The sequence below is a fragment of the Sander lucioperca genome, chromosome 5 (genome assembly GCF_008315115.2).
Source record: "Sander lucioperca isolate FBNREF2018 chromosome 5, SLUC_FBN_1.2, whole genome shotgun sequence".
Classification (NCBI taxonomy): Eukaryota; Metazoa; Chordata; class Actinopteri; order Perciformes; family Percidae; genus Sander; species Sander lucioperca.
The window spans coordinates 14,144,764-14,164,974 of record NC_050177.1 but is presented as its reverse complement, the minus strand read 5'-3'; the positions used below and the strand labels follow the sequence as shown (position 1 = coordinate 14,164,974).

The 20,211-nt window shown below is 43.1% G+C and overlaps 2 protein-coding genes and 2 long non-coding RNA genes across 4 annotated transcripts in view; 1 reads left to right on the top strand and 3 right to left on the bottom strand.

Annotated features, from left to right (window-relative positions):
• LOC116057179 (NLR family CARD domain-containing protein 3-like) overlaps positions 1-20,211 on the bottom strand; it is a 158,861-nt gene that overhangs the window by 15,004 nt on the left and 123,646 nt on the right. The window contains exon 6 of the mRNA XM_036001074.1: positions 895-973. Within this exon, the coding sequence (XP_035856967.1) occupies positions 895-973 (79 nt within the window). The remainder of the gene's footprint in view (positions 1-894; positions 974-20,211) is intronic.
• LOC118495010 overlaps positions 3,328-20,211 on the bottom strand; it is a 31,284-nt gene continuing 14,400 nt past the window's right edge. Inside the window, exon 3 of the long non-coding RNA XR_004897305.1 lies at positions 3,328-3,409. This is a non-coding gene — a long non-coding RNA (uncharacterized LOC118495010). The remainder of the gene's footprint in view (positions 3,410-20,211) is intronic.
• Positions 7,541-9,763, bottom strand: LOC116057173. Its single transcript, XR_004106760.2, has 3 exons — positions 9,635-9,763; positions 7,918-8,020; positions 7,541-7,691 (listed from the first exon to the last, which is right to left on the bottom strand). It is a non-coding gene; the product is annotated as an uncharacterized LOC116057173 (long non-coding RNA).
• LOC116057159 (protein ALP1-like) lies at positions 17,774-19,069 on the top strand. The gene is made up of 2 exons (XM_031309575.2): positions 17,774-18,274; positions 18,487-19,069. The coding sequence occupies exons 1-2, from the start codon at positions 17,979-17,981 to the stop codon at positions 18,872-18,874; spliced, it is 684 nt and encodes a 227-aa protein (XP_031165435.1). The 5' UTR covers positions 17,774-17,978; the 3' UTR covers positions 18,875-19,069.

Sequence of the window (20,211 nt, the reverse complement as noted above, 5' to 3'; positions counted from 1 at the left end):
GCTCTTGGTAGGCAGTGTCTGACAGTGCCAGTTGAGGGCACAATGAACAGTGGCAATTATAGTGACAATAAAGATAATGGAATTATGACTAGAAATAGTAGTTGTAGCAGCTCATGGCACTGGACATAGCAGGGGATAGCAGGGCACTGCAGGGCGGAACTGCACCCTTTTTTCATGACCGTTTTTAATTGTTCTTTAATGTTTTATGTAAAGCACTTTAAATTGCCTTGTTGCTGAAAGGTACTATAGAGATAAAGTTGCCTTGCCTGTACAACCTCAACCTGTCAGTCAGTCACCAACTTCCACCTGTCTCAGAAGTTAAAAGTTAAACATTAACTGCACAGTGGTCTCACTATTATATTATATTATATCATATTGCAGCAAATGCTGTCTGCATGAACTTTTGAAACTGTAACCACACTTGTGTCCCCTTTACCAGCATTGCCGTGTCTCACTGTGACTTTAACAAACTGCACAGGCGGCATAACTCTCCCTGTGTCTGCACCACACCTCTGTGTGTGTGTGTGTGTGTGTGTGTGTGTGTGTGTGTGTGTGTGTTTGTGTTTGTGTGTCCGAGCTAAGGCCCGCTCTCTGTGAAAGACGCTCTGAGTTACAGAAATTTGGCACCGATTGAGTTAAAGTGAATTGGTCTTCGTAGTACCAACATAATTCAGCACTTGTGTACTGATATCACGAGACAATTTGTAACCTCAACTAGAAATATCGGAATGTTTTAGTCTTGCATACACCTCTATAAATAACACAACATATGATTCATCAGGCTGAAGGTATGCTGGTCTGAACACAGCAGCATGGAGACTGTTGGGATCTGAATGGTAGTTTAGCATTTAATCTGTGGTTAATAGTGAAACCTGTGTTTGTACATGTACACACCATAAAGATGGAGTCCAGGTCTGTTTGATGCAGCTGGGCAGACTGACCATCGAGGCCCTCTGAACTCTCCTGTTGATCTCTGGAGAAAACATCAAGTTTACTGACATTCAATTACTCAAATCTGCACACAGTTTACAAAAGGTGTTCCGATATGGTATCAGGTATGTATTCAATCAGAATGTCATCGGCTGCTCATCTATCAGATTTTAGTGGACTAACGATCAAACTAACCAAAGAGTCACTGTGAGATTTTTAAGGCCCTGTTTACACGAATACGCTCACGGGTGAAAACTTAAAAATATTTTATCAGTTGTGCCTTTTGTTTAGAAGGTGATGGCGTTTTTGGGGCTTAAAAACGCAAAAAAAGTGAAACTACCCTCCAGAGTGGAAATCTTAAAAACACTCCACCGTCGCGTTCCCGTCTAACGGGTAAAAATGCAAAAGTCTGAAGACAGCGGTGTGGAGAGAGACGAGAAAAAAGCGTCCAGGTAGTCTGTTGTTACGGAGCTACAGAAATTATAGGCTCCTGTTATCTAAAAGATTTTCAATGTAATGGCTCAATATTTAAATGATTTCAACAATGTGGATAAGGTTGTTATAGTTCGATGACCATATGTAGGCTATTCATTTGAGCCAGAGTAGGCTACAACGTTACGGATGAAGAGAAAGAGAGAGAGAGTGAGTGGCAGCGGCCAGCGGGCAGAGGAGGGTCTGCTTCAGCCTCCTCTGCCCGCTGCCTCTCACTCTCAAGCAGCGGCTGAAGGGCTGCGAGGCTCAGGATAGGGTATTGGTAGTGCTCCCGTGGGTGCTGTGCTGTGGCTTGTCATGGTCGACTGTGTCGGTCATCATCAGACCAACATGCAACTCCACCTCCTCGTCTGTCCAGACAAAATTGTCAGCTTTCATGTTTTGGTTTGGCGCTACTATGGAGAGAAGTAGAAGGAAGGTTGTCCGCAGGCGCGCAGACTTGGTGGTGTTGTGTGGCAGTGCTTCACACTACCACCTAGCCGCCTGGAGGGCATACTGCATTGAATATCGAATATTGAATATATACACTTTTGCGTCACCATATGCACGCAGATTTCTCCCCCAAAAACTCTCGTCTAAACACTGAATAAAAAGTGAGAATGCAACGCCACTTTTGGGTTTTCTCTTCAGATCGTTTCCGTCTAAACATAGCCTAAATCTGATTTGTATCAACAACCCAGTCTCACGGCAGTTTGTGTAAATGTCAACATGTTATATTTAATCTATTGATACGTGTTCACAGGGACATTTTTCTCGTTTTTTACATGGTGGCCAGCACGAAATACCCTACAGGGAAAGGATGCCTCACACGCCGGGAGACGGCCGAAAAGGACGCCCCATATGCCGGGAGACGGCCGCAGGGGACGCGCGACAATAACGGGATGGCGGAGGTTGGGTTTAGGAAAAACACTACAGGGAAAGGGCGCCTCACACGCCGGGAGATGGCCGCGGGGGACGGCTGCTGGGGACGCGCCACAATAACAGGATGGTTGTGATTAGGAAGACTACTGGAAACAAAACGCCACACGCGGGATGCGATCCCTGCTCGCCCGGGTGAAAGTCCTGTGTTGTTTGACCCATCCACCACCCCGACCAACCTCCCTACACGGATTTTCGGCTCTTTATACTACTACCTACCATTTTCGTGCTGTGACCACGAAATATTCTTCCCATTGAAATACATTACTTCACATTTTCGTGCTGGCCACCACGTATAAAACGAGAAAAACGTCCCTGTGAACACGTATCAATAGATTAAAAATAACGTGACATTTACATGAACTGCCGTGAGACCGGGCTGAAATCAATGACTGTCCCACCGCTGGTGTGCAGCGATAACCTCAGAACTCAGGACACATGGCTGTCCACTGTGCGTCAGTAGCGGTTATTAATTAAAATATCAGTATCTTGCTGGATGTTATGGTCCTGGTATCACTATGACGCAGATCAAAACCATTTTGTGGCATCGTCCACCTCGAATATGAAGCTCTGAGAGTTAGATAATAACAAAGTTCACTTTTAAATTCTTACCTTCCATCAACAGCTTGTTCATGTAGGCAGACGCTGCAACTCCTCACTCCCTAACTATAAGCTTTATCAAAGAGGAGGGTTTTCAGTTTATTCTTAAATGTGGTGACGGTGTCTGCCCCCGAACCCAGATTGGGAGCTGGTTCCACAGGAGTGGAGCCTGGTAGCTGAAGGCTCTGGCTCCCATTCTACTTTTAGAGACTCTAGGAACCACTAGTAGCTCTGAGTTCTGGGAGCGCAGTGCTCTAGTGGGACAATAAGGTACTAAGAGCTCTTCTAGATATGATGGTGCTTGACCATTTAGAGCTTTGTAGGTCAGCAGAAGGATTTTAAATTCAATCCTGGATTTTACAGGAAGCCAATGCAGAGACGCTAGTACAGGAGAAATATGATCTCTTTTCTTAGTTCTTGTCAGAACATGTGCTGCAGCATTCTGGATCAGCTGGAGAGTATTAAGGGACTTATTTAAGCAACCTGATAGTAAGGAATTACAGTAGTCCAGCCTGAAAGTATTGAATGCATGGACTGTTTTTTCAGCATTGTTTTGAGATAGGATGTTCCTGATTTTGGCAATGTTACGAAGATGGAAAAAGGCTGTTCTTGAGGTTTGTTTTAAGTGGGCGTTGAAGGTTAAATCCTGATCAAAAATAACTCCTAGATATCTGACAGTAGTGGTGTAGGCCAGGGCAATACCATCTAGGGTAGCTATATCTTGAAGTTCGGAGGTGCTTGGGTCCCAGCACAATAACTTCAGTTTTGTTTGAGTTTAACATCAGAAAATTGTAGGTCATCCAGGATTTTATATCTTTAATGCACGCTTGAAGTCTAGCTAACTGAATGCTTTCGTCTGGCTTAATTGACAGATATAATTGGGTGTTGTCTGCGTAACAGTGAAAGTTAATTGAGTGTTTCCTAATGATATTGCCTAGAGGAAGCATATATAAGGAGAATAGAATTGGTCCAAGCACTGAGCCTTGAGGAACGCCATGGCTAAATATGGCTAGCATATTTGGAGGGTTTATCGTTAATATTAACAAGTTGGGATCGCTCAGAGAAATAGGACTTAGACCAGCTTAGTGCGATTCCTTTAATGCCAACTAAATGTTCCAGTCTCTGTAACAGGATGGTATGGTTAATAGTGTCGAATGCAGCACTAAGATCTAATAAGACAAGTATGGAGACAAGTCCTTTGTCAGCAGCAGTTAGAAGGTCATTAGTGATTATCACCAGTGCCGTCTCTGTGCTAAGATGCATTATAAATCCTGACTGAAAGTCTTCAAATATACTATTTCTATGTAGAAAGTCACACAATTGATTAGCGACTACCTTCTCAAGGATTTTGGAGAGAAAGGGAAGGTTCGATATAGGTCTATAGTTGGCTAAGACCTCAGGATCGAGGGTGTTTTTTTTCAGAATAGGTTTTATCACAGATACCTTAAAAGACTGCGGTACGTGACCTGTTAATAAAGACATATTGATCGTATCTAGTAATGTGGTGTTGACCACGGGTAGTGCTTCTTTAAGTAGCCTCGTTGGAATGGGGTCTAAGAGACAGGTAGTTGGCTTAGCTGAAGAGACCCTTAACATTAATTTTTGGAGGTCTAAAGGATAAAAGCAGTCTAAGTATGTATCAGGTCTTATCGTTCTCTCCAGCCCTCCTGTGCCCAATGGTGAGCCGTTAGAAGCTGTGGGCAGAAGGTGATGAATTTTATCTCTAATTGTTTGCAGTTTGGGAGTTATACCAAGGTGCTAGTTTCCTTTGCATCGCCATCTTCTTTTTGATAGGAGCAACCGAGTCTAAAGTAGTCCGTAGGCAGGCCATAGCAGTATCTACAAAATTATCAATTTGGGAGGGACTAAAGTTAACATAAAGGTCCTCTGTTATATTAAGGCATGACATTGAGTTAAATGCTGTTGGAATATCTTCCTTAAATTTAGCTATAGCACTGTCAGATAGGCATCTAGTGTAGAAACTTTTATTTAATTTCATATAATCTGGTAGTAAGAATTTGAAAGTTATTAAAAAATGGTCTGATAATAAAGGATTCTGCAGAAATACTATTAAATCTTCAATTTTGATGCCATATTCTAGCACAAGGTCGAGGGTGTGGTTAAAACAGTGCGTGGCCTTATGCACCCTCTGACTGAAACCAATTGAATCTAGTAGTGAGTTGAAAGCAGTACTAAGGCTATTGCTGTCAACGTCCACATGGATATTAAAATCACCTACAATAAGTACATTGTCTGATTGAAGGACTACACATGATAAAAACTCAGAGAATTCAGATAGAAATTCAGAATACGGACCTGGGGCTCGGTAGACAACAACAAATATAATTGGCTGTATTGTTTTCCATGTTGGGTGTTGAAGATTAAGAACAAGGCTTTCAAACAAGTTATAATTTAGTTTAGGTTTAGGATTAATTAACAGGCTTGAGTCAAATATGGCTGCAACTCCCCCTCCTCGGCCTGAGCCTCGTGGAATTTGGGGGACAGACACCGTGGTTATGGGATTATAAATGGGTGATTGCTCCAAAGGGAGCACAGAGGGGCATGTAGCCCTCTATCTCTGATTACTGATATTATTGATTATAACTGGAATGACATAGCTGGTCTGTGGGTTAACAGAGTTATTTGTGTCTGGTCAGTGTGCTTGTGAGAGTGTTTACGGGATGCAAACAGTCAATCATAGCTCTGAGTATGCAGGGCGTGATGCAAATTTCCACGTAGCATCTGGCTTCCGCGTGTATTGGGATGAACCCCATCCCTGCTAAACAGGGAGCCACGTTCCCAAAACAGATTGAAGTTGTCAATAAAACCTATCTTGTGAATGCTGCATGTGAGCTGGAGCCAGGTATTAAGGGAGAGTAGTCTACTAAAAAGGCATGATCCGCAACCTAGAGATGGAAGTGGGCCCGAAATAAAAAACGACTTCTCAGTGCTTTTTAAAGCCTCAATGAGAGTGGTAAAGTCTCGCCTTGTGCGCTCACACTCCTGAATCCGAGTGGACATGTTGTTATGTCCACAATGGACCACGATGCGTTTAATAGAGGTCGGGAATGAGGGTATCAGGTCCACAACTTTAGCCAGGATGTCAGCAACTTTGGCTCCAGGAAAACAGTGTGTGACAGCATTATGAAACAGTAGATCTCTAGTGATGGAGTCCCCAATAATTACTGTGGTTAGGGGGAAGAGCGGACGAGGAGTGGGGGGGTGTGGATAGCCGGTGACGGGAGCAAAACAGTCAGTGTCGGTTTCAGATGGACAAGGAAAAGAAGGCAGTGTAGGCCACCGGACCGTCTGACTACCGCATCCATCAGAACCGCATCGGCCGCTACCGGTTCCGACTCCAACAAGGCGTTGAAACAGTTGGAGAGGCTGAGGGCAGGAGGCGATGGAGCCCTACTCGAGGCTCTGTTTTGGCCGCAAACCACCTCAGTCCAGGATAACTTGATAACCGGTGTCAAGCAAGAAGATGGACATTGGCAGGCGGCTGGGTCCCATGGCGCAGTATCCTGGAAGGCCGCCGAGAGAGATGAGATCCGGAGCAACTGATTATGAGCCTCGTCTAAGCAGGCGGTTAACAAAGCATCTTTGGTCTTTAAGTCCTTGGAATGCCGACAAACATCTTCCCTGAGGTCAGCAATTTCTTTGTTTGCATTATTAAACAACGAGGAAATCCTGTGGGGGAGTGTGGACTCGCCAGGTGTAGAGGTTGCCATGAAGCTAGTGAAGCGTTAGTTTAGCCGGTAGGCCTAGTCTTGATAAATTAGCGTGAGGCTAATGCTTACTTACACGTAAAAATGTATCTTTGGTTTTTTAAAAACACTTTATTAGTATAATAAAAACTAGGCTATAGAGCCGACTGTTGGGTAGGAGATTGAAGGCAGCTGCCGGCTGCCTCTTCCCCGCCGACTGCTGTCGCTTGTGGATGACGTCGACGTTGTGATGCGACGTTGTGATGCGACGTTGTGATGCGACGTTGTGATGCGACGTTGTGATGCGACGTTGTGATGCAATTCAGACAATTCAGACATGAGAATGGTCTCAATCACAATCGTCTTGTGCAGCGCTAATCTGTCTGGTGGTTCTGGTCCTGGTATCACTGGGCATCAGATTAAAATCACATTTTGTGGCATTGCCAAACCTAAACCATGAAGCTCTGAGAGAGTCAGATAATAAAGTTTTAAATTCTTACCTTTCATCAGCAGTTTGTCCATCTTTCAAGTCAATAGGACGATCTATAGACCAGTCACTCTTCATAGACACACAGCTGGGTTCAGGTTCAAGTTTAGGCTTAGGTTTAAGCTTAGGTTTAGGTCCAGGTCTCGGCTGCTGTATCCTGATACAAACAAAGACGAAATGTAATCTGATGAAAGATGCTGTCTTATCTCAGTTTATTATCAGTCATTGGGTCGTTGTTGAATAATAGTTAGTAGTTACTTCTATATAGGTGGAAACTGTGATGTCACTGCTGACACATTATATCGTTGAGTCCTACAACAGACTACAAAGCTCTGGATCAAGACCTGATTCTTCATCTCAGGACAGTCAGATAATAAGAAAGTTCAGTTTTAAATTCTTACCTTCCATCATCAGCTTGTCCAACTTTAAAGTCATCATAACGACCCATAGATCGGTCACTCTTCATGGAAACACAGCTGGGTTCAGGTTTAGGTTCAAGTTTAGGCTTAGGCTTAACCTTAGGTTTAGTTTCAGGTCCAGGTTTCTGCTGCTGCATCCTGATACAAAAAAGGACGATGCTGAGTAACTTTCTTGTGTTCATTAAAATGTAATCTGACGAAAGATGCTGTCTCATCTCAGTTGATAATAATAATTATTTGAGTCTTTGTTGACTAATAAAGTATATAGTTAATATTATATACTACATTCAGTGTGAATCATGATGGAGGAGTGATGTGAGTGCTGAACTCTAACATGGAGAAGAGTCCATCATCATCATCTCACCTCTGAGCTTTGGTCTGGTTGTCATGGTCCCCACACAGAGTGGTTTTAGAGGGAGGGGCTCCCTCCTCTCTGTCCTCACACTGACTCATAGCAGAGTCCACACCTGCTGGGAGACATGACCTCTGTTACTGTAGACCTATAAACATGTAAACTTTGTGTGCCATTTACCATCATGTTGTGATGTTTTATTACATTATATACCATATTATCGTTCTATAATATAACTATATGAATACAAACTAAGTAAGTAACCATTATTATGTTAGCGTGTTAAGGTCTGATGTATTATTGTAGATGGTAAAATATTCTTCTAATGTGTTTATTTTGGACTCTTTTCTGCATTTCTTTACTTCCTATTTAAGTCTTCATGCTGCAGCAATGGATGACTTTTGTTCTCTGTGGATCAATAAAGTTTTATGTAATCTCATAAAGGAGGATTTTACTGCAGGATGTTGAACTCCATGGACCTCTTAAACTTATAAAACTCTGCTTCATTTAACTTCTTTGATTCTTTTGTGATTCTACTGAACATTTTTCACCTGATAGTTCCAGCTTCTTCAAAGGTGACCATCTGCTGATTTTCTTCTTTTTTTTAAAGATATTTTTTTGGGCATTTCAGCTGAAGTTCATAGTTCAAACACTTTATTGTCATTGTGTAGCACAACAAGATTACTTTGTGACAGCCTAAGGGTGTGCTAAAAGTGATGAAATACATGTTTGATAGTACTGGAACAATTAAATATAAATAAGTCTAATAATAATAATACAATAAATGTAAGTTCACCTAAAATCACATATACTATCAAATAATATAAGAATAATATATAATGAGCTGAAAATGTTAGATAAAAGTTAAGTACTGAAATATATAAATGTATATGATATTTATATATGAACAAGAGCTAACATTATATAATTAGGAGCCAATCATAAATGCACAAGTTGCATTATAGCATCAGGATTCCTTATTGCCAGCTGAAGACATGAAAGGGGAGAGAGAGGGGGAATCACATGCAGGAAAGGGCCGCAGGTCAGAGTCGAACCCTGGCCCACTGCGTCGAGGAGTAAACCTCTATATATGGGGGCCTGATCTACCAACTGAGCTATCCAGGCGCCCGGCTTTTCTTCTTTGAAATGACAGGAAACACAAAACTAGCTAAAGGAATCTGGCTTTAACAGACCGATCAATTCATTGGTTAACCAAGACAATAATCAGCAGGTTGGTCATTCAGCCAACCTGTAACATCTTCAAAGCAGAACTTATACTAACGCAGTACTTTAATAGCATGTATTAGTACTTTTACTGCAGTACAGAATAAACATTAGAGACTTCAGATTCTTTCATGAGTTGTGTTAGAAATATGAATAATAAGGGAGTGTCAGTAATATTAAATTAGTCATTAATTGTCCTCACACTAACAGATAACCTTCAGTCCTGTCTCACTTTGTCAGCAGAGCTACATTTGATTTCTCAAATATTTATTTTGAATCACCTCCATAAGTGTTAGCATGGTTACCTCCTGTTGTTGGAAAGCTGGTGATCCTAAACACGGTGGCTAACAGCTAACTGGAAGAGTTAACCCTAACCTTAACACCCCTAACAATAACCTCAACACCGCTAACCCTAAGCCACCCCTAACTCTAACCAAACTCATCAACACATTTTACAGTTTGATGAAACTATCAGATCAGAAATCAGCTGAAAAGTTTGACTTACCAAAAGTTTAACCTGGAGGAAACATCTGCGTCACAACACGGGATGAAGTGAAGTACCAGAGAGAGACTTTCACCTTTAATGTCCCTTATCAAGACACCTGATCACCAGCTACAGGACACACCTACACACCTACAAAGACACACACACACACACACACACACACACACACACACACACACACACACACACACACACACACACACACACACAAACAAACACACACACACACACACACACACACACACACACACACACACACACAAACAAACACACACACACACACACACACACACACACACACACACACACACACACACACACACACACACACACACACACACACACACACACACACACACACACACACACACACACACACACACACACACACACACACACACAGATCCAAAGTGCACCATTACAATTAGTGAGAAAAGGCTGAACATTAACACTCTTCATCACAGGCAGATAAGTGTAAACATATGAAGATGGTTGACAGAAACGTAGTATTCATACTCAGCCCTTTAAGACAGAGACCAACCCTGGCAGCCATAACTCAGGGTCCACCTGCCCTGCAGCTCAGCAGCAGATAATACTCTGACTTACTCCTCTGATTTTTAACAGACGGCCCTTAAAGAGTTCTTCAGGTTCTGCAGACTAACAAACTAAGTTTCTGGAAAAAATACACAAAACCTGTAAAAGTACCAATAACTCACTGTCAAGTGTGTATTAACTGTACCAAGTAGAGTGAAAAATGTGAATTTCCCCTTGCGGGATATATAAAGGAATGTTTTTTCTTCTTCTACAACTGTGTTACTACTTAACATTGTTAATAGAATAATTCTACAACGTATGAATTCCTGGTGTCGATGTGCATTTGATCTGAAGACGCCGTCACAGTTCATAACTTCAGAGTCAGAGAGACGTCAGAACCAGTCCAACCTGTTCACTAACCCAGTCAGTGTCAGAGAAGTCCCCCATCAGATGATGGAGTTCTACTATCTGTCCACTAGATGGAGCTAACTGACCATCTAATGAGCTAAAGATCAGGAACTGGTACAGCAGCAGCTATCTCTCCAAGTGGCCTCCGTGTCACATATTACTTTTATACTTTAAGTACATTTAGCTGTTATATTTACTACCTTAATACTTTTTTTATACTCTTTGTTTTTTTTACCTTTACATGTACCTCTCCCTCACTATTGGGTGAGAAGAAAATCTCCAAATTAAAACAATAATATCATCTTTCTCCTGACTGCAGCTCGCAAATCAACACAGCAAAAGCAGCAGCGTTATAAATACATTTAAATATCTACTCACATTTGTCGACGGGTCTCTAGAGCACAGGCGGCGTCTGACCTGTGTGACCTCATGTTGCAGTGGATTGTGGGATACAATTCATGCTGGAAGCTGCACTTTATATTCTAGCTGGAAGGAAATAAAAGGGGGATGTGTGGGATTGCCCCCTTTCTGGTCTACATGTCCCTGCCTCTGCTGAATTATTTTTATTCCCGGTGGGGACAAAATGTATCCCCTGTGCCGGCTCCAAAAAACTGAAGAAACAACAACAATCCCAAAGCAAAAGCTCTCCGTCTCGCCTGTGACTCACATAATCCTACGCCATGTGGCGTTGCAGGTGGAGCCGGTTAAAAGATACATTCCACGACACATACGCTCCGCTAACGGTCCGCATACGTTACGCGTTCACTGTAGCCAAAGCGTAAGTAAAGCGCTGTAACGTCAACAGTCTTTAGTGCGAGGGGAGATAAACTGTGAGCTGCTACAGAGCTCCGGGACGCCGGCTGCCAGCAGCAGTTGTTTAGCTGCTACAGAGCTCTGTTGAATCAGCGGCAGTTTGAAGATGTGTTTAGAGGCCAATAGGTGACTGGGAGCTCCATATCCATGGTACTGAGAGGGGGGGTTTCAGTATGGCACGTTTTCTTTTGTTGTGCATGATTAAAAAAACACCCCCTCCCATCCGTTTGTTTTTCACAAATCGCATCCTTCGCACACATTTTATACTTTTTAATCCTCAATTCAAACTATAAAGTAAAATTAAATTAGATGTTATAATAATATTAATCCTTAGAGTTTTGTGGACAAAGAGTCTATGTACATGAAGGATTGTTTGTTCCACAATGACAAAACTATCATATCTGCAGAGTGTCAGTTACTGGCTTGTAAGAGAACTAAAATCCAAACTTTAAGAGTCTGACTGGCCAACAGGAATAAAAGACGGGAAAAGCAATAACATGAGACAGACATTATGCAGAAAGGTTTTAATGTCATGGTTGTATGTTTTTGTATATTTTCTGTTTCCTATTTTATTTTGAAGTCTTGTCTTGTCTGGTTTTACTTCCTGTCTTTAGTTTTCCCGCCCTTCTGATTATCTTATGTGTTTCACCTGTTGTGTCACCTGTCTCTTGTGTCCTCATTACCTAGTGTATTTAGTCTTTGTGTTTCTCTTGTCTGTTGTCAGGTCATTGTATTCTGTTGCTGTGTGTTCTGTGAGTGTGTTGGTGCATGGAGTCTACCTTTGTCTCTGAGTTCTGGTTTTTGAGATCCTGTTCTGTTGTTCTGGAAATAGTTTTTTTGCCTGTTGCTTTCTGGACTCTTTTGGTATGTACTTCATTTTTGTTTGTGAAATAAATCCTAAAGCAACAAACTTCTGCCTGCTCTCTGCATTTGGGTCCTCCATTCCTTGCAACTTTTGAAATTTAACCCTGGTGCTATCAAAGCAGAAGGTAATAGCAGAACCATTAAAAGGTGAAGGAAGTAAGGTCAGTATTGGGATGGGAGTTATTGTTGAGGAGTCATTCTGCAGGATTGAAAACAAGTCAGACATTTAGAAACTTTGGTTGTTGTCATCACACAAGGCTAATTGATTATGAATTATTGATATAATCAAGTGTAGCAGTCATTAACATCTGTCCTTGTTTTTAGACAGCTGTGATGCTCCACCAGATGTTCCAGCTGCAGTCAGTTAGCTGCACATGTCCAAACTGTGCAGCTTGATGCAGAATCAACAGTAGCAGTTGACAGGCTGTTGTTCTACCTCACATTCCTCCTGTTTAACAACACTGGGCACTTTTCCCCAGGTTGGTGAAAAGACTTGGGTGACCATTTTTAAAAAAAAAAAAAAAAAAAAAAAAAAAAATGCAATTTGACAGCATTTTGGAGCATTATTATTTCCATATCTGTGTCTAAAACAGTTAGTTGTGATGCTCAGATTGATTTTACATTTACTTGACTTCGGAACTGTCCAAAACTGCTGGAGTCTGTGATGAAGACTGAAGCTAAAAGTTGAGATATAATATTCACAAAGTCAACATTAAAGTGGTTGTACTCCCAGTTTGTGTGTTGGTTGGCTGTCCCAGCTGATTTCTGCTGATTGGAAACATCTCCAACTTTCCATCCGACAACTGAAGAAGGAAAGTGAACCGACAGCAGCACCTGTCCGTCCATCAGTCACCTGGAGCGGGAGGGAGGGACACGCGCTTCTGCTGTTCTGACAAAAAGTGATCGCAGCCCCTATCTTTACACTGAAAGGTTGTTTCTGCCTCAAAAATACTGGATTTCAATTATATCTGACAGATTATAACCCACAAGAACTTAACCAGTTAAAACCTTCTTTAAGAAGCAATACGTCCATAAAATGCACGTTTCCACTTGCCAAAAAGTGATCGTAGCTCCTAGCTTGTGTTTGAACGGTTGTTTCTGAAGAGAACATGAGAGTGAACAAACAAGACACATGTGCATGTCTTAATTATCAAAATAATTTTTGTGTTGAGACTTCTGGACATCAAACACTTCATTTCTGGTTTATTTTTCTGCAACAATTTGTGCCTTTTCTGCATAAATTTATGATGAACGAAATCATATCAAATGATCTCCCTCAAGATGAAACTTATAGATTTTATTAAAAGCACTTAGAAACGGACTATATGATTATCGAAACATTTGTTTTCCAAATTCTATATATATTACAATATGATTCAAAATGTAAATAACAGTTGATAATTTTTTAGATGTTACATATGAAGTGTTTTTAGTCCAACAGTTCAAATGTTGATAATCCCAGAGATGAAATCAGATGAATGTTTTTGTGTTTGAGTCTCAGATCTGCTTCACAGTGCAGAGTGTGTGTGATGGTGAACAGACTGAACTTTGATTTCAGCAGCTGATCTTCAGTCAGTGTTTCTGTCCACAGGAGAGACTCTCAGTCCTGCAGAGGACACAGAGACACTGAGGAACCAGGCCAGACACCAATGTGCAGTTTGAGTTTTCTGTTTACTGTGTTTGTGTCCAATTCAGTTCGAAGACATCTGATGGAGAGAACAAGACACAATCTGATGATTTATTTAGAACTTCACTGACAATAACTGAAAGGAAAAAAATGACTGAACATGAGTCGGTCTCTGATCTGTGGATAGGTGGACTGTATATTGTCCTATACAGGACAGGTTTAATGTTATTTAGGAGAGTCCAGTGTTTAGGAGATCATTAAATGAAAAATGTCCTCTCCAGAGCAGTGTTTTCCAGCTCCCTCCAGATGTCTGAGCTCCTCACCCTCTCTCTAAATCTTCAGTTAGACTCGTGCTAGTCTCGCTTTGCAAGACCTTCCTCCACAGCGCAGCGGAGGAGGGCTAGTCCATAGAGCATTCTGGGATGGGAGAAAAACGTGCTCTGGTTTATTGGCATTTCTTTAAACCAATCACAATCGTCTTGGGCGGTGCTAAGCTCCGGACGGAGCCACAGTGCCTCTGCAAAATAGCCTCGGGAAGGAACTTGTTTTGGTGGAACATGTGTATGTTCAAAAGTTTTTTAGTCGTGCAACAGAAAACTCAGATTGGACAGATAGTCTAGCTAACTGTCTGGATTTACCCTGCAGAGATCTGAGGAGCAGTTAACCATAGACCTCAGAAATCCACCGGAGGTTAGAACGCCAACACAAAGAAAGAGCAACGTGATGGGCATCCTGCCGAAAAGGGTGTCATCCAGCAGAATTTCTGGCTGCAACGGAGATCTAGCAATCCTGGAAGAGAAACAACGTGGATATAGACTAGACTCGTGCAAGACACCGTGGTGTGGGCCTCCGTAGATGCTGGACACGCTACGGAGGGGTTTATTCTTAACACATCGTTTGTTTCTGTATTCTCCGAAACACCAAGGGGCTACAAACAAAATTATCTGTGAATATGCAAGAAGAAGTAGAGAGCGGAAGTAAAGGAAAGCAGGCTGCCTAGTAACAGTAGTAAACCAGGGTTTCCCCCAGTGTATTGGAAGCCTGGTGGCCAGGCCTAAGCCACTGTAAAATAATTTGTATCTATTTTTAAGACGTGTTTCTGACTACAGTTACAGTGGGGTGGCTCGATTGGAAACTTAAATATAGTCTTATTTCCAAGTCTCCAGTTAGCTTTTAGCATTGACTTAATGTAGGGCCTTATGGAATCTGTCTTATAGGTTTTTTAAATTCTCAATTTCGCACTTCTGTCGATTCTGTTATCTTTGCTTTATATTAGTGCTGCAATCAGTCTGGGACTGGTCTGAGCTGGGCCCTCGTCAAAAAAAGACTAATGCTACTGGGGTATAACACCTTTCTGGGTAAACACTGAGTTATCATCCATAATAAACACAGATGTAATGCCAAACATTACATTTATCTACTCTTATCATTAACGTGACTGTTGTTTATCTCCGAATGAATTTAACTCCAACTGAATGCCTCTTGATGTTACAAACACTCTTTACATGAGGCTGTTTTTGTAGCTTTGACAAAGCGATTTCCACACAATCCAGCAAAATGCTTCTCCTTTTCCCAGTGTGGTGTCTCTCTGACCACATGTTTAAGAATCATCCCAGCCGACCATGTTGAACTGAAAGCGCACGCAGAGTTACAAAAATTCAAGAGGTGCACGACCACACGCTGCAACAACTTGCCAAGCCTTAGCGCTGGAAACGACAGACTTGGTGACATCATTTTATGGCTTTCACATCTTGTGCTGGGAACACCACAGCGACCATAAACCTAGTGTAAGGCTAAGCCCAGCAGACACCCTACAAAGTAAACTTTGTGTATCCGCGAGCTCATTCTTTAGGTCACTACCCAAAGCTCATGACCACATTTTAGGATTAGATCTATTACATCCCTCTCCACCACAGCGGTCATGCAAAACATCCCCATCACTTATGATGCCGCACCAATCCACCTGTCAATCTCATGCTCCATTCTACCCTCACTCATAAACTACTACTTGATATTTGAACTTGAGCTGCAGCACCTCAGGGACAGGGAGTCAGCACCTCCTTCTTAGTGCTCAGAGATGGAGATGCAGCTGTTTCAGCCATGCAAGCAGTCCCGCAAATCACTGATTCAATGCACCACCCAAAATCAAACTCATGCCGAACATTCATTCTCTATTTGAGAAGCTCAGTGGGACAATAAGAAGAGAGTGTTTTAGTCAGATTATACTTTGAGAATGAAAAAAACAAGTTAAACCTGCAGTGCAGATTGTGGAGGACCTCAGAGAATCCCAATCAGAGAGGTAAATACAATGATACACTTATACAACAGTTATTGGTATCAAATGTATACATATGATTGCTGTTAGAAAGCATCATGTAACGTTTCTATTGAAGCTCTCAGAGGAAACTGTGTGTGTGTGTTCATACTCAGTTTACTTACATTACTAATACAATTTCGGTAATATTATACCCGTTACAATCTCAGTAACGTGACTTACAAGGCATTTTAACGCAACATTTAGCAGTGTTTTCTTCACAGGAAAAAAAAAAGCCGTGAGTATTATTTCCTGTTGCTGTATTTGATGGTTGAGATGACTGTAGAAAATACATTTGCGAGATGGAGTTCAGGAGTTATTACGCTGCGTTGAAGCGAGCTGTCCCGTCACTGTTCCTGTGGTCAGAACCAGAACAAGAGACGCTACGGACAACATCTGTGTCCCGACAGGTGATCTCCGTGTCCGATGTTCGTCTCATGCTCATAAAAATAAAAGTAAAGTTAAAACTTGCCATTTACTGTTATTTCAATCATGGAGCATGATAGTATGCTAGAAAATAAGTCCTAGGTTTGTTTGACTCATCCACCACTGCAACTTACATCCTGAGTTTGTCGCTCTTAAGGGCCATTCACATTGTACGCGGCATGCTACGCTCGCCGCTAGGTTGTCCTATTCCCAACTATGTTTGTTGTGCTTGCCGCCGGCCTCAGCGCAAATTTACGTCATACATGCGCCAATATTTAAATGCACGTCATGTCTGCGTCCGGTGTTGACATCAGACCGTGCAGTACATGCGACAGTGACTTGGTGGAGACGATGTTTCTGTCTATGAAACAAAAAAAAGCCTTGGCACTTGCCCTGGTTGTGAGGAGAAGACGGAGGAGGGCAGCCACAGCAGCAGCAAGAAGGGTGTGGGTGCACGAGACCCTCAGGTCCAGAGAGCAGTTGGGGGAATTTCGGCTGGTGAAGGAGCTCCGCTTTCACTGTGACCGGTTCAAGGGGTACTTTCGGCTCAACAGGGAGCAATTTGACTGTTTGCTGACGAGAGTGGGGCCTACGATTTCCCGGATGCGAACAACATTCCGTAAGCCCATTTCTCCAACGGAGCGTCTGGCAATTTGTTTGAGGTGAGGTACATGGCAATATCTGTCATCTGTAGCAACATTAGCATCAGCTGAGTGATAACGTACACATGAATGGAATGTTGTTGCCAAGGTTCTCTCGTTTAGTAGGCCTACGCTTGCTTGTGGTGATTACATTTCTGTCTGTTACTAATTGTGTCGATAGTAATAACCTAGTGTGGATAATAATGATTATTAATGATTGACTGTTGCACATAACAGACGGATAAAGGAAACATTGCATTGTTGTGCCTGCGTTACATCTTCCAACTTGAATGATTAACTAATGTCCTGTAGCACTACCTACAACTAGCATAGCTAGCTAATTCTAGCACTTATCACCTGAGTATAACTAACTGACACTTTATAGAAATAGCACTCATTGATGCAGTAACTTGTACTTACCATACTCTACCTAGATTTTTCCCTTGTTGGGAGTCACTGGTTGAAAGGCGTCAGCCAAATGAAATGTAATGTAATGTAATTTCAGATACCTGGCCACGGGTGACTCCTACAAGACCATTGCCAGTAGTTACCGGGTGGGCATCTCCACTGTGGCAGGCATTGTGCCAGAGGTGTGTGGAGCCATTTGGGATAGCCTGGTGGAGGAATTCATGCCTGTTCCAACGGCTGCCCATTGGAAGGAGATCGCCCAGAGCTTCTGGGAGATGTGGCAGTTCCCCAACTGTGTGGGGGCAATAGATGGGAAGCATGTGCTCATCCAGGCACCACCTCATTTCCGGCTCCCAGTATTTCAATTATAAGGGAACCTTCTCCATAGTGCTGCTGGTGGTCGTGGATGCAAGATACCTTTTCAGGGTGGTGGATGTTGGAGCCTTCGGGCGAAGCAGTGATGGAGGCACCCTTGCAGCTTCTGCATTTGGAGCAGCCTTGCGAGGAGACAAGCTGGGTCTTCCGGAGGATGCCCTCATCCCTGGCGCTGAATACCTGGGGCCCATGCCTCATGTGTTTGTGGGGGATGAGGCTTTCCCCTTGAGGTAAGTGTTCTATTTGATTTGTATGAAGTGCATGTACTGATTTAACAGCGTCATTCACATTGTCATTATGTATTGTAGGATTTTGAACAGCACTGTGTTAAACTATAATGTATCATTGGATATTATTAGATTGTCATGTCAACAATGTATTTTGTAGAAATTGTAATCTTGATGTACATAGTCACATGTCCTTACATCATCATTTTGTGTAGGAGGAATTTGCTGAGGCCCTATCCTGGAAGGGACCTCACCCAGCCAAGGAGGACCTTCAACAGCCGCCTGTCACGTGCTAGGAGAGTGGTTGAGAATGCCTTTGGCATCCTTGCTGCACAGTGGAGGATCTACCACCGTGTCATTGGAGTGAGCCCTGAAAATGCAGATGCCATTGTGAAGGCAACAGTGGCTCTGCACAATTTTCTGCGGTGGAACTCCCCAGTTGCAGCTCCCTGCCCATCAGAGGCCATCCCCATCCCTGCTCTACAGAATGTAGGGAGAGTTGCCACCAACAACGCCACCCAAGAGGCCATAGCCACATGGGAGGTTTTCAACACCTACTTCTCCTCTCCTGCTGCGGCAATACCTCGGACCACAGTGGCCTGACGTCTTTGCAACCCACACCTGCTGCTTCACTTCTACGGAAGAACACAAAGGCTCTTTTAAGAGCCACTCTCTTATCCTTTAAAAAGCTGTTTCCAAAGTGTCCATATTAAATGACACGATGAGCTGATATAATAACAAGGACACATTACTTCAATCACATCTCACTCACTCATCCACCCCCAGAATATACACACATCACATGCAGTCACTTATGTGACGTTTTATTATGTAACATAAATAACACACACAACAAAAGTTAACTAATGGTTACCAGATCTATAAAAAATAAATGCAATTAATTCTCTGCCTGTCATTTGCAGACCTGTGATGTGAGTGCAGCTGATGTGGAAAACGTGGAACACAGGAAGGTAACTAATTGTGAGTGAAAACATTTAAAGAAATAGTGGTAATGTGTAGTAGTGTATGGGACATGTCAAGAAAACTCTGCTCTATGCAGAGTAGCGAGAAATTCCATCTGCACCTCACTCCTCTTCTCCCTGGGCAGGTTTCGGAGCCGTGGGGCTAAGCTCAACAGAAACAGCTCTGTGTCATCTGTTTTTTGCTGTAGCACATTGAGGACACCTTCCTCAAACTCATCCCCCTGTTTCTTCCGTCTCTTGCCAGAGCCCTGCCGAGACTGGGGTGTTGCTGGAGCAGGCTGCAGGGTTGCTGGAGCAGGCTGCAGGGTTGCTGGAGGCTCCCTGCACTCTACAGGGTCATCCACAATCTGCCAACCTTCTAGCTGGACATCTTGGAGGCACAGAGTGTAGCTGGAGCACCCCTCCTGTGGGGACTGGGACTGGGACAGGTGCTGGGGCTGGGACAGGGGCAGGGACTGGGACTGGGACTGGGACAGGGGCTGGGGCTGGGACAGGGGCTGGGACTGGGACTGGGACTGGGACAGGGGCTGGGACAGGGGCTGGGGCTGGGACAGGGGCTGGGACAGGGGCAGGGACAGGGACTGGGACTGGGACAGGGGCTGGGTCAGGGGCTGGGACAAGGGCTGGGACAGGGACAGGGGCTGGGGCTGGGACAGGGGCTGGGACAAGGGCTGGGACAGGGACTGGGACTGGCACCAGGACTGGGAAAGGTTAGATGTTGTCGCTCTCTCCCAGACGTGTGGCTCCAGAAAAGAGAGAATGGCAAAGTACTTCCAAGTACTTTTGTGGTCTGCCCCAGCACCACTTTTTTTCTCTCTCTGTTGCCTCCTCTCCTTTAAGTACCTGTCTCTTAGGTTCTTCCACCTTTTCTTACACTCCTCCTCTAAATAGACGTGTGGATTATTAGCATTTCTTAATAAAATGTTGCATTTCAACACTGTGTCATTGCATGTTTAC

What these genes read in the sequence shown, in the direction of transcription:
- LOC116057159 (XM_031309575.2), top strand. Translation starts at nt 17,979, where the DNA reads ATGGGAAGCATGTGCTCATCCAGGCACCACCTCATTTCCGGCTCCCAG. An exon ending in GATGAGGCTTTCCCCTTGAG is followed by an intron (nt 18,275 to 18,486) that starts GTAAGTGTTCTA and finishes CATTTTGTGTAG; the next exon opens with GAGGAATTTGCTGAGGCCCT.